We start from the raw sequence: 13,383 nt of genomic DNA, 5'->3' as shown, positions 1-13,383 counted from the left end.
TAAAAGTATTGTGGAAATAACCACTACAATCACTCTAAGCTATAAAGTATTCACCGAGCCAGTCTTCCCTGCTGCAAATTCAACATCCTCAAAAAGCCCTCCTTCCACAACAGCCAAGCACAGAATGCTAAAGCTACATCGTTAAGCTTGCAATTTCTGCTTTTCCTGGAGGGCACGGAGACTTACGTTTTTTTCAGAAAGCATGCATGCAGTATATTCCCAAAGGAGAGAGTTTGAAAGTGATACATGAAAACTACAGTATCAGTGTGCTAAGCACATTTCAAGAAGGAAATGCCTGAAAATAGGTACAGCTTAAGCACTACAAACTGATGATGACATGAAAAATAAAAGGCAAGAGGAGTACATAGATCTTTTCATAATATTTGATTGTGCTCAGAGGACATTGGCCTGAACCAATGATGTGGATTTCCCTCACACTGGAATCATCATGTATGTTGTCTCAGCTGAAAAAAAATGACATCAGATCAAAAGAACAGACAGATGACAAAAGCAGAAGTTAAGAGCGAAAAACCTGGGAGAGAATTCAAGGTCAGTGACGTGACAACATGTTCTGTGTTGTGGCACAGAGCAGAGAGTAAATCTCCTTTCTCAATGTAATTTTGCACCTGAGTAGCTTTTAAAAAATTGACTGACAGTAACTCGCAGACCCAAAGAACATTCCTGTTACAAGGAAGCTGAAGTCTATTGTTTCTGCAAAATTCTCAGGAACTTCTTGCAGGCAACACAAACCCTAAAAACAGTGCTTGTAACAGACATTATAACCCGTATTAAACCTGACAACTGCTTTCTTACGGCTCAGCAATGCTGCCTGTAATGTCTGTAATCCAGGAGAGAGAAAGCATCAGTGATAGAACCAAGGTAATGACAAGAAAGCAGCCTATAGCTGGACATCAAACAACTGCTATAAAGGCACAGAACTGTTTTTATTTCAAATCAAAAAGCCACTTAGTTAAGAGAAAAAAAAAAATCAGAACACAACAGAGACAAAGAACAAGGTGGGGAAAAAAATGAAAACAACGAAAAGCCCCAAAAGCACACAAGATATACACCAAACTTGTGCTGCACCTTAACATTCAAATTGAAATTGGAAAGTTTCAGCTGTTTCCTCGTTTTTTGAATCCTGCATGACAAGAAACAACGGAGACTGAGTGTCCCCTCTCTCCAGCAATGGTAGGGGTATGCCTGTCTCAAGAATAACAGCTCAAAAGGAGAACAGAGATATACTAGGTAATGTGCTCAATCTAAAGCGTGCACCCAGTTTCCCTGACATTCATTAAAAAAGCAACAATCCTGCATAAAAAGAACATGGTTGACGTAAGAACAGAGAAAGAAGATACACTACAGTGCTCTAAAGCTCTCTAGCTGGCATAAACTGGAGCCAGGATATTTTATCCTCTGGCAGAGTTCATTCCCCCTGAAGCCTGCCCTGACTGTCCAAGGTTACAAATCACGTCTGCCATGGGGGCAAACAGGACCGCAGACTTCAGGCAGGGCAACCTGGGTACTATATGATCAACCGAAGTCCTTCACCGCACAGGCGGAACTATATTGCTTAGAGATCCCAGCTCGTTGCACAGTCTGCTATAGTATCTGTACTAATGGGGGTATGCGGAAGGCGGTTTTGTACGAACCAGTTGCCATATTACATCTGTTTTTCTGTTATAAAAGACTCCCAAGGCTCCCAATAATGACAAATTGACTGTATATACAAAACGGTTCTGAAGCGGCATAAACATTTATCAGAGATTAGCATTTCAAGTAATTAGAGGCAGAGCTGCTGCTTGTTATGTATGTGAAATAAGACCACGTAGTCAAAATGTGACGAAGCTACTCATGAATTAATTTTATACTGATCACAGTAGATGATTAGTATAAAAAGCATCAGACAGGCAGCTAATTTTATTAAGTATACTTGAACCATATTAATAAGTGACTGTTTTAAAAAGTTGTAATGGCAACTTAATTTGTTGTTTGTTTTTTTAAATTGTCAGGGCTAACGTGCAAGTCATATATGTACATGCTAATCTACAGCATGGTGGACAGTATCAAGGAACTGGGCAGCTCATGAACCTCAAGACGTCCTCATTTTTCAGACACACCAATATATGGTGAAACAACAATATTGTTCTGCATTAATTTAGCAATGTCATCTGCACTTATACAGACCATCTCAGCTAAGGATTTTAAAACAGTTCACAAAGAATAAAAAATTAATTTCTCAATACCTGTGTAATGTAAAACATACGTTATAGCCATTTAATTGAGAAATAAAATTTGTAATTTTTTTTCAGGAAATAAATTAAGTTGCACTCTTAAAATATGAATTTACACAAATCATCTAGAGGTGATCTGCAAAGACAGCCATCCCTCCCCTTCAATCTTCAGGGGAATACAGTCAACCAGTTACTATATATAGTCCAACCACTGGACTACAACTGAAAGCAAACAAACAAACAAACAAAAAAATCACATGGCTAAAAGCAAAAGGATTCACTTACCTTTCTCTCCATCTGAAATAAGATCTCTTTCTCCCTTTTGAACAACTGTCAAATTCCCCATGGCTTGGCTGAGTCTTAATACACATCCATGATGATCACTACTGTCTACGGGGTCTCTAAGCTACAACACAAGAATTCCATACACAGTACTTATTTTGCTACTAGAACAACATCTCTAACACATGCTACTTCAGCATATGTATGGGGTTGGGGGGGAAGCATCATCATCAGTCTTTCCCAGTATTTTTATTCTATACCCACTGCAATGCCGAAAAATGCATGAGAAAGAGTCTTTTTTAAAGAAAGAGCTCTGTTTAAGAATATGCATTGTTGTGGCAATTATCCCATGGAATAAAACCCCAGAATAATGCTTCTCTCGCATATTAAGAAACAGCACATAATGGTTAATGCAGTAATAAGTTGTTTATTTTCAAAGACTAAAAGACTAAACTTACACGTACTTAAATATCAAAAAGGAAAACAGCTCACCATGGCTTCATACAGTCTACTAAACTCCATATAATTTGGAGTAAGAATAGCTCGCTGGTAGCCTTGAATAAGAGAAGGCTGCTGGGAAATGAGCCACAGTCCATCCTGCAAAAACCAGTAAGAAGAACATTTACTGAACAAATTCTTAAATATCAAACCATTGACTGAATCTAGAAAATACTTACAGCATCAATAATTATAGGAATTCCTTTGACTTTCGCTTTTTCTATAATACCCTGCAAAAAAACCAGATAACTTTAAGACGCTTGCTAATTTAGATCTCATAAGATCTGAAACAAATTCATACAATAAATCTGATCATATAAGTTGTTTTTACAAAATAAGATACAAAAAAATCTGTTACATTCTGCAAAGATAGACATTTTTGTATCAACTGGTAATTTTAGTTACGTTGTTCTCTCCCTGGTTCAAGTATAAGCAGGGTCAACAGGGTTTCCATAACTGATGCCTTGCGTTGATTACGCAAACAAGCAAGCAATCTCACTCACTCTCCCTGCTGTAGCAGGCATGCAATGCCCACACAAGCTGCATGTAGTAAACATACAACTCCAATTAAAAAAAAAAAAAAAAAAAAAGAAAAAAAAAAAAGAAAAATCCAAATGAGTATTGCCATGATAGAAATCTACCAATAACTATAAACACTCATTTTAGCTGCTTTTCTGATGATAGCCCCATTGTGGTATTTGAATTTATGTACAAACAAACATCCCAAGACAAGCAGTACATAAAACATGTCATTTCACTCGTGGTCCCGGAGGTTTTATACTTTCAAAGCAAAACCAAGGAGGCCCAGGCAACAGACCATTTGCAAAAGTGTTTTTCAGCAAGCAGTATCTACCAGGAGACCGTCTGCCCTCGTTCTCTCTCCTAACCGAGCAGCAGCAACGACTGATACTCAAGCTTTTTTAATGAGCAATTGCTGACAGTCAAGTTTTTTGAATGTTGGTCATTACCAACTTGTCTGTGAAGCTGGAGAGTTTATCTTTTTGTTGAATAAGATAACAGATAATTATTTTTGAATGTTATTAAGCTCTTCAGACGGCACTGAACTCCACAGGTTAGCAAGACATTATGTAAAGAATAAGGAAGCAGTTTTTAATTAATTTTCAGGGTACCGTTCTTGTATTGTGGTCAAAATAAACACCACCCACCTTGCTTCCTGTAAATTATTAATTATGGCGCATATATATCCTCACTAACTCACTCCTATCTGATTCTGGTTTTTTCCAATACCAGTAGAAACCTTTCCCTTCTATTTTTAAATGGATGACCAGAATTTCGCAGCGTGCTTCAACCCAACGCTACTGGTGTTTGTTTGGATACTGTTTGCATGCTCTAAGCGTGAGACTGAAACACTACCCACTGCTCCGAGCCTGAGGACTCGCCTCAACGCACAGCTGCAGCTACATTAGAAGCCACTGCAGAATAAAAACCTTTCCATGACATACACACGCTTGCACAGGTCGCGGCTTGGGCTGTGTGTCAGACTGCCAGGTGCCCACCCTTGTCGGGATCCCAAGGGAACACCAGAAGTCTTCTCTTATATTCAGCTACTTAAATAATTTTGAACCAATCGCAAGTGTTACACAATCCATACCATTCAGCTACTACTAAATTATTCAAATTTATAAATAAGTATATTTAACAGCTGTGCAAGGATGGCATCTTAAAACATACCTAGAATTAGTCGTGGCACACTGAAAACCAGAGAGCCTTACTTTCAAAGCTTTTAAGAAATTTATGAGACAGAGTCATTTCTTTATTCATTAATGTTAATCTGCACAGATGTGCACAGCTCAGTTTTCCTTCACAGAAGCTGTACTGCTTTGTCCCTGCTGTGTTAAGTTCATTAACAATTATGCTTAATTTGACTCACTTGGTTATAATAAAATAAGGCTGTGGATCTAGCAATCAAGTTTATGTTTTTTTGTTTTTTGTTTTGTTTTTTTTTTTTCTGTATAAATGAATGTTATACATCCAACAGTCCAATTATTTTTGAACCGTACTAAGCTGTTCTGATTAGATATGGCACTGAGCCCCAGAGGTTAGCAAGATATTATGTAAGAAAGCATTCAGATCATCCTCCCCCAATTTTTGAAAATACAAATACCATTTACTGCAACCTCGTTTTCTAACTGGTTTTAATTAGAGTATATTTGTATGTTAGCAGCTTCACCAAACTCCTTCAGTACACTTAAAATGATTACTGCTCCACTTCCCACTAATATGAATCACCAGTTTATTCTAGTATGTCAACTTCAGTAAGCCAGTCTTTCATGACACTTCATTTTCTAAAACCAAAAAACAGATTCCCCAACAGATAAGGAAGTCTGACGGAAGACACTGGATCTCAGAAGTCCCTCTCCTTCCAAACTATTCTCTTAAATTCATTATGAGCAATCCATGGAACTAATTTTGCCGAAGTTCTGTTCCCAAAACAGTTAAGGTTTGGCTGCTGCTGTTATTGTTTGGCCCCTTTTCATGTTTCCTTGTAATTGTCATTTTGACTACTGGTTCGAATTTCTATTTTTGTCTATATATGTATCTTACAAAAGGCTAAATCAAGAATCCTGAAGACCCATTGTCCACCAAAAGAATGCAAATATTAGAAGAAAAAAACCCGTGGAAGTTACAAAGCATGAAAGTATACGTACAGGTAAATAGCTTCTGGAAGGCTGCGTCACTGGTACACTCCAGAGAAATAAGACATTTCTTCCTAATAACATTTTGAGTTCCTACCTCTCCAGCACATCCTCCACAATCCTGAGACATCTGACCTCTGCTCTGAAGAGAAATTTCATCTTGCTAAGTAAAACCTACTGACCAAGCAACTTTTATTGCGTACCAGGTCTCTGAGGTATCAGTTTCTATTCTAACACACCGAGTGATCTTTGCTTGCTTTCTCTCCTTGTAAAACAAATAATCAGGGGATAAAAAGTCCTTTATCTTATTTAGAAAACTCATTTTTTATTTAAAAACAAAAAAGAATTGCCCAAACAAAAAAATACCGTAATTATTTTCCTTTCCTCTTCCTTCCTTAAACACAAACAGAAACTGCTTGGAGACAGACAGGGAACCTCGGAGAGGAAGATCTGGGGAGGGAGGGGTTAATCTGGATACCGTAATAAAGCGGTATCAGAGATGAGAGAGCCCCCATAGGACAAGCACCAGTTTGAAGGACACAACATTCACTGGAGAACCTCTGTTTCCTATTGATTGCGGACAGGACCCATCTCACCTGCTGCCATTTGAAGGTCAAATGGCTCACCACTGGAGAGCAGTTCAGCCCATGCAGCTTAGACACCGCATTTCGGGCGGGATGAATCTCCAACAGACATACGTGTCCCTCCTCAACTGTCACTGAGGGAGCAGAGACACCTGACTGCTTTATTTTTAAACACCAAGAATTAGGTGAGATGAGGCCCACTTTTAAACACTCCATTACTGCAGATACTGTATAAAAAAAAAAATAATTTGTCTAAGAGGTGTTTACAGCAATAATGGCAACATCCTCTATGCAGAGTATTTTGTTCCTGGAAGCAAAAATCATTTTTCAGCTGAATCTGTATATTTGGCGTGGACTTTCCTGGTTTAATGCTTGTAGCACACAGAAGAACCTTCACTGGTAATTGCACAATTAACACAGCTCAGACTAACTTTACTTTTGCACCAAAACGTATTTAATGGTTTCTGATAGGACTCTATGTATGAGCAGGAACCATCTGTTCAGTTTTATCCCATGTAACAATTACTTATATAGGAAAGGATTTAGAAGAGAACATTGCTAATTAAAAATACTAAGAAACATTACTAAGACAAGACCTGAAATCCAAACGCCACACACAAGTAAACAGCAACACATACAGGTATCAGTGACAAAACCAAGACATTGCCCCTTCCCTTCAAACTACACTTTGAATATCAAGATTTTGGAGATTCTAGCTCCAAGATACCTCAGTGGACTACTTTTCTCTGCACAGAATATATTACACTGCAACAGCAGTGCTTCAGCTTGGTGCAGAACAAGGCAGGAACGCTTCCTTCATGCGATTCCCAAGCACTCAAGGACATCCAGAAACGACGGACTGGACTCTCAGGGCAACCGTGGCACTGGCCACAAGTAGAGAGGACAATGAGGAGGAGAGAGTGACACGCTGCTGTCATCCAACCTCATGACCTACAGACACACTGGTTAGCTAAGATATGAAAGACTGAAATTCAGATCCTTCCCCTGTGATATTCACAGCCAGGCCCAAATTTCAGTCTCCAACCTTTCATGCAGAGTCCCCTAATAACAGGGGTTTGGGCAGTCTCTTGCTAGAGATATTCTGCTTTGTCTGAGTTAGCTAAATACTTGGTGACTCTCCGAAACAGCGATTCCACAGCCCACAACAGTTGAATGAGAAAAGGGAAACAGGTTCCAGCCCGCTGTGAATAAAATCAGCAATAACGAACTGTATTACAAGACTGCAGAACTCATGCTAGAACAAACCTGTAACAAAAACTTCCTCTCCTAATAACTGAAGACCAAAGATTAAGTTTCTACCCTAATTAAGCCAAGGTGGAAATGACCTGGGATTCATACATCCCATGAAGGTGCTGTATGGGACAACCTCCTGCACAGTTATCATTTGCTAGTGGCCCCAAATACTCGACATTTAGGAATGCCCAAAATAATATTTCAGTGGTTGCAATTTTTGGTGGAGGTGGTTGAGGGGAGGAGAGCCAGAGGGGGTAAAATTAACCTGAATCTACTCCCACTCTACTCTTGAAATACACAATTTCCTGAAAAATCTTTATTCTGTGACTGGGTATCCAGGACTTGTATGCAAGCAACCTACTCAATAATAACTGAAAAAGAAGTTGTGTCACAGTAGAAACCAGTGCTCTATCTGGGTAAAGGTAACCCTTTACTGTAACTGGCAAAATGTACAAAGTAAGGGTGAAGAATTTGTGTGTTTTAATTAATTCTTTTATTATCATGGAAGCTATTCTTTGAAATGCAATGCATTCATTTTTGCAGAAATCTGTGTTCTCTGTCCCAGCTTTCACAAGGGAATTTTAAAATAAGATTCCCCAAACCAAATTCCAATCTTTTAAAACAAAACAAAACAAGACAACCTGAAACCAAAACACAAAACCCCCAACACACTGAAACCAGAACAACAGACACATGAAATCAGAATCATTCAGGCTGGGAAGGACCACGGGAGGAAGAAGCCTGAAGGAAGGAACGGACAGCCTACTGCTGAAAGAGGGCACAGTAATGCAGAAAAACATGACAGGATTTATCCATCTGATAGCCTGTGGCTGTGCTATGAAAGACAAGATTCACCTGCACTGCACTAACACGGACATCCAGGACCCTTGCGCACTTCCACAATTATTATGGAAAAAGGGAACGGGCCGAGGTGAGTCAGTGCAAGACACTGGCTGCAAAAACCAGCTAGGAGGGGAATAGAGGGAACATGAAAGGGAGGAATAAATTGCTATGGAGCTTCTAGGTACAATCAAAGGATATCTGATCAGCCATGGAAGTCTTCATAGAGCAGCCACCCTGAGGCACCAGGAGCAGATAGCAAGCGGTGCACTCACAGCGAGCACCCACAGCCTCTTGCAAAACCCTGCAGTTCGTCTGGACTTCTCCACCCAAGTCCGTGAGCCAGCAATAACACACATCTCCTATTTAGTCTGCCTGCACAAAACAGCATACAAGTTGGTTCTCCATGGCTCCTCAGAACAGACAATTATGTACAGTTTTGCCCACACCTGACTTAGATATACTTTCCAGCTTTTTTAATTAGATGTGGATTGGCAGCAGGATGCCTGCAATGACTTTTAATATATTATTAGTTGTACCACTACTTGTGTTCTTCCTGATGAACTGGTTTAGCTACACAATAACTTTGGCATTTGGTGTTTGCAAAGGGAAGAATCAGGAAATTAGAGCCAGTGGTTTTAATAAAAGATTGAATTTTAATGAAATAAACAGAAAACCACAATAGCAGCATATATAAAACAACATCTATCCTACAACAGTAATTAATTTTCACTAAGAATGCATCACTGTCATCTTTCTACCTTGCAAAGGAAAGATACTGCAGGCAAAGTTTCCTTTCCTGACACCTGCAATGAACGCTGCATTTCCTAGGTCCCTTCAAGAGTCATGTCTTGGCCTACTCTTGGCAAAATTCCTTACCCATGTGCTCAAAAAGAAGTTCAAGCTTCAGCATGCCACGATAATGGACAGCATTGACCACAATGACGCCCAAACATTTTAGGAAGCAGTATAACCTTCCCTTCAGCCCATCAAAAGTGCCTTCTGCTGCAACCTACAGAAGCCAAGTATGTAATTAAATCTTCTGCTAGACATTCCAAAGTAAACTTAAAATATCTTAGGCAGGTGAGGTCCTTTAAACAAGAGTTTGCACCCATACAGCTTGTTAATAACCAGTTTTCTAAGAAAGAGTATTATCCTCACTTGTCCAAACAGGTAACTGCCAGACCTCCTTGGCATCTGGGCAGTATGTGCCTTGCCAGTGAAACGCTCTGCCTGCATTCACACATCTAAAACTCCAGTCAGCTGAGGCCTGCAGGGCAAGTCAATGCTATCCTATACCCTACACTCCTCTGGCAGGGTAACCAAAGGCCTGCTTATAGCCCAGCAGAGGCTGAAAGGCCCATTCTCTAAAAGCACCAGTGCTACCTTCTGGAATGCTGGTTACCTTAAGGTGACCGATAGCGCAGTTCAGCTCCACTGCTCCAGTCCGTGCTACTGATTTGACAACACCAGACTGACCGGGGCTCCTGGCTGACTAAGCTGGAGCCGCCAGACTCAAGGCGGCAAGAATGACTAGCGTCTGGTTTCATAGAGACGTGCAAATGTGCATGAACCGGCACTGGTTAGGTCTCACACAACCTTAAATAAACAAAAAGGAGTGGCAGCCCCTTTTACAAAGAACCCTCTACTGAAAGCTAGGATCAGAAACTGCTGTTGAAATGCCACCTATAATTGCTTGCATTTTCCGCCTGGATGCTGCTCTCATCCAACAATCCTGAATCCATGGTTTTGTCTGGAACAGAGAGATAAAAGGGAAGAAATAGCCAGAGATTTCCCTGTAAATGCTGCAGCTGGAAGCATTTCTGCACACCCCCCTCCCCAAGGTGCCCGGGAGGAACAAACAAGTTCGACCCCAACACACTGCAAACCAATTCCTACAAATTGGCACTGAAAACCCTAGGAAGCATTTCTGCGTTCCTTGCTTCAAGCCTGGATAAATGCAGAGTTAGCAGGGACTCAGCTGCACAGAGGTCAGGATGCAGCTCTGCGGCAGAGATGCTTGGAAAATGGGCTTGGCAAGCAGAAGTTTGTAATCTTGCACAGTTAGAGGTAGGCAAATATCCCAAGCCCAGGCTATGCTCAAGGCTACAGTCAGGGTTGGCAGGGCGGGGGGGAGAAGCTTCCCTAAATAGAATATTTTTGATACAGGAGATTTTGAAAAACATTAAAAATGGAGTTCCACTGTTTGAGATGCTTTACATTAGAGCCGTATTTTCAGTAACTGGTTTGTTTGTTGTTTTTTTTTTTTATTTACCCACTGGTGGAAACATGCAGTTAACTCTGAAACATGCTTTCCTTAGTTCCCACAAAACTCATCCTCCTTTCAAAACTCAGCAATGCCAATCAAAATCTCCCTTTGTGGGCAAGATTTCTATAAATCACCTTTAACTAGCCTAATTGCCTCAGTTTTACTTTATATACTCCTGTACGCATAACTATCACTAGCCCATTAATCACTCCACCAAGCTCTCAAACCTCACATGAGAAATGATTAACTGCTGACCACCACTCCTACTATTTGAATGAAGAGTCACATAACAGAGATGAATATCCTTTCTTTGAAACAAATAGCTTCTTTATCTCATGGTTTATGCTCCATTCAATTTATCTGGGTCTTTTGTCTTTTAACTGTAGTACCACATGCTAGGCTCTGTTTTCCAAAACAGATTTTCAGGTGCACAGGAAAATACTTAATTTTGGCCAGCCAGAGGGTGAGAAGGACTCAAGAGTACCCCACTACATCATCAACCTCATTAAGTGCTTTGGGAAATGGTAAGAGCTGTTGTTAAAACTAACAAAGGCGAAGATGCTGTAGATGGCAGCTAACCAAAACTGTTCTATTCTACTTTAAAAAAAAAAAAAAAAAAAAAGGAGAGAGAATGACCCACTTGTAGATTTCCTCTTTGAATTCAAAGTAGATCACTTGCTGTCAAACTTGGAACAAAACTGGAGCTAATGGTTTCTTAATATCTGCCTCAATCATATGCTAAATTCTTAAAGAAGTGACATAATCAAAAGTAATGCCTGAACATAAGGAATACAGGAAAACAAAGCAAAAGCCTCTGAAATACTGTCCCAGTTATGCAAAAAAACAGCACTCCTTTTTAGTACCCCCCCCAATTAATGATCAACCAGACACCACTTGAGAAGCTACATTTATACACTTCCATCCCTAAACACATCCAAATCCAGTTTAAGCAATAAACCTGTTTACTTCAATCCAAAGTAAAAAAATCTAAATCAGAATAAATAAAGGCACTAAATTTTCTCAGGCTGTCTCATCCACTGAACATTTGCACTCACAAAGCAAACTCTGCAAGGTTTCCAATTTATGGTTGATCATGTTAATGTTAGATTTGGCTTAAGATATTCATGGTCAGCTGTTGGCATTTTGTCTTAAAATGAAACAAATAAACATAAACTTAAAATGAACTCTGGAATTTATCACTGCCAATTTCTTTTTAGGGTTTCTAGCTGAATGGTGCTCAGAATGAGTTGAAAAGGTATCCAATTCCAGCATTTTGCTTACAAATGCTTTAAAGTATCAAAATCCAGTTAAACAACAACATAAAGCTGGACACAGAAGGCAAATAAACATCCCACTTCACTGTCAATGACCTTCATCAAGATCCATTACATATGTTAGAAAATGAATTCTGCTTGCAAGCTGCATAAACCTGTATTTAAGGTCCTGTTAGCATATTTTCAAACACTGTTTTTCTAATCAAGACATTTGCAAGGAAGCCACAGAATACTAACTGTTCTTAGCACAAGCAGCAATAGTTCTTAGCATAACCAAGAAGATCTCTCTGCCTAGAGCTGGCGTTCCCAAGCTTTATCCACACCAGTACCACCATCACCGAGGAAGAACTGCACCCTATCCCAGCAACTGCCTCATCTTAGGTGAAGATGGCCACAAATCCTGACTCTCATCGGGCTGTTTGAAAGCAATGCATCTTGGCTTAGTAAGAGAGTAGTTTTTCATTGGATGCTACTTGTGGTAGTCCTGGAGGCTGGGTGAGGTCTGAGGGAAATACAGTTTACACACGCGTTCTCCCAGTGGGTACGTGTACATACCCCCTGGTTTTTGCCTCTGCAGTATGACAGGCACAAGCTCTCATCCACCTCACCTCCTCCTAACTGAAGGCTGAGAACAGAAAGTGGTGCATCCTCGCTGCTACTTCAGTTCTCCATGAACTGCCAAATCCCCACAGCAGAAATCTCCAGAGGACATAAACAGGGCAGAAAGCAAATGCACGTCACACATATTGAAGAATTAAGATTCTGGTAAATAATTTTTCTGCTAACTTGAGTCGATGTGAGCAGTGATTCCAGAGTAACACATCCTGTTGTTCATATTCATACATGATGGTAGGTACCGCAGACAATGCTACTAACCTCTCAGCTGCAGCGTTAGCCTGGGAGGCTTCTCGGGTGTCTTGTGCTTGGTACAAACAGAACCCGGGGGGCTGCTCAGGTAGCAAGAAGAAAATGCTTCTCAAAGCCCATAGTGGCAGATTTAGCTTTAACAGACTGCTATGACAACAAAAGGTGGCTCTGTGTTCTGTAGCCCTTTTGAGCTTGCAAAAACTAGTGCAGATAGTGTATCGAAGCACCTGGTCCCGTTCTCACAATTTATTAAGGCTGTGAAATGTTGCCTAAATCCTGAAGGCGCGAGGCTTGAAGGGGAGAAATTAATGCAACTAACCAAAAACAAACACAGAAAGGCTGATACCTCAAGTTGAGGTGGAACTGAAAATCCATCTGAAAGAAAACTTCAAATGGGCTCTCTGGTCACACTCAATGGAGGTGATGATCCATGATAATGGCCCAAACCTCTCCCACCCTTTGCTAGACGTTAACTACAGCCAAGATATTTCCACACCACCTTAAGATGATGTCACTAGGGGTGGAAAATGAGATTTCTGAAATTTATATCCAAACAGATAGCACAGATCTTTAAGGGCAAATGACTGACTGAGGGTAGTGTTGCAGGGTGAGGGGGGTGGGGGG

The 13,383-nt window shown here is 40.3% G+C and overlaps 1 protein-coding gene across 10 annotated transcripts in view; it reads right to left on the bottom strand.

Annotated features, from left to right (window-relative positions):
* The window catches only part of NAXD (NAD(P)HX dehydratase), a 52,896-nt gene that overhangs the window by 11,326 nt on the left and 28,187 nt on the right, over nt 1-13,383 (bottom strand). For 8 of the 10 annotated variants that reach the window (XR_014230337.1, XR_014230338.1, XM_082331562.1 and 5 more), the window contains 3 exons: nt 3,194-3,244; nt 3,009-3,113; nt 2,520-2,640 (listed from right to left, as the gene is read on the bottom strand). Coding sequence is in view for 8 of the 10 variants with exons in the window: in XM_082331562.1 (XP_082187688.1) it covers nt 2,520-2,640; nt 3,009-3,113; nt 3,194-3,244 (277 nt within the window). In the remaining 2 variants the exon portion in view is untranslated. Of the gene's footprint in view, nt 1-2,519; nt 2,641-2,980; nt 3,114-3,193; nt 3,245-13,383 lie in introns of those variants that run through there. The other 2 variants (XM_082331561.1, XM_082331558.1) reach the window with 2 other exon arrangements.

Source organism: Platalea leucorodia (genome assembly GCF_965183815.1).
Source record: "Platalea leucorodia genome assembly, chromosome: 2".
NCBI classification, from domain to species: Eukaryota; Metazoa; Chordata; class Aves; order Pelecaniformes; family Threskiornithidae; genus Platalea; species Platalea leucorodia.
Note: the sequence above shows the minus strand (reverse complement) of the source record. Positions and strands in the feature narration are given on the sequence as shown.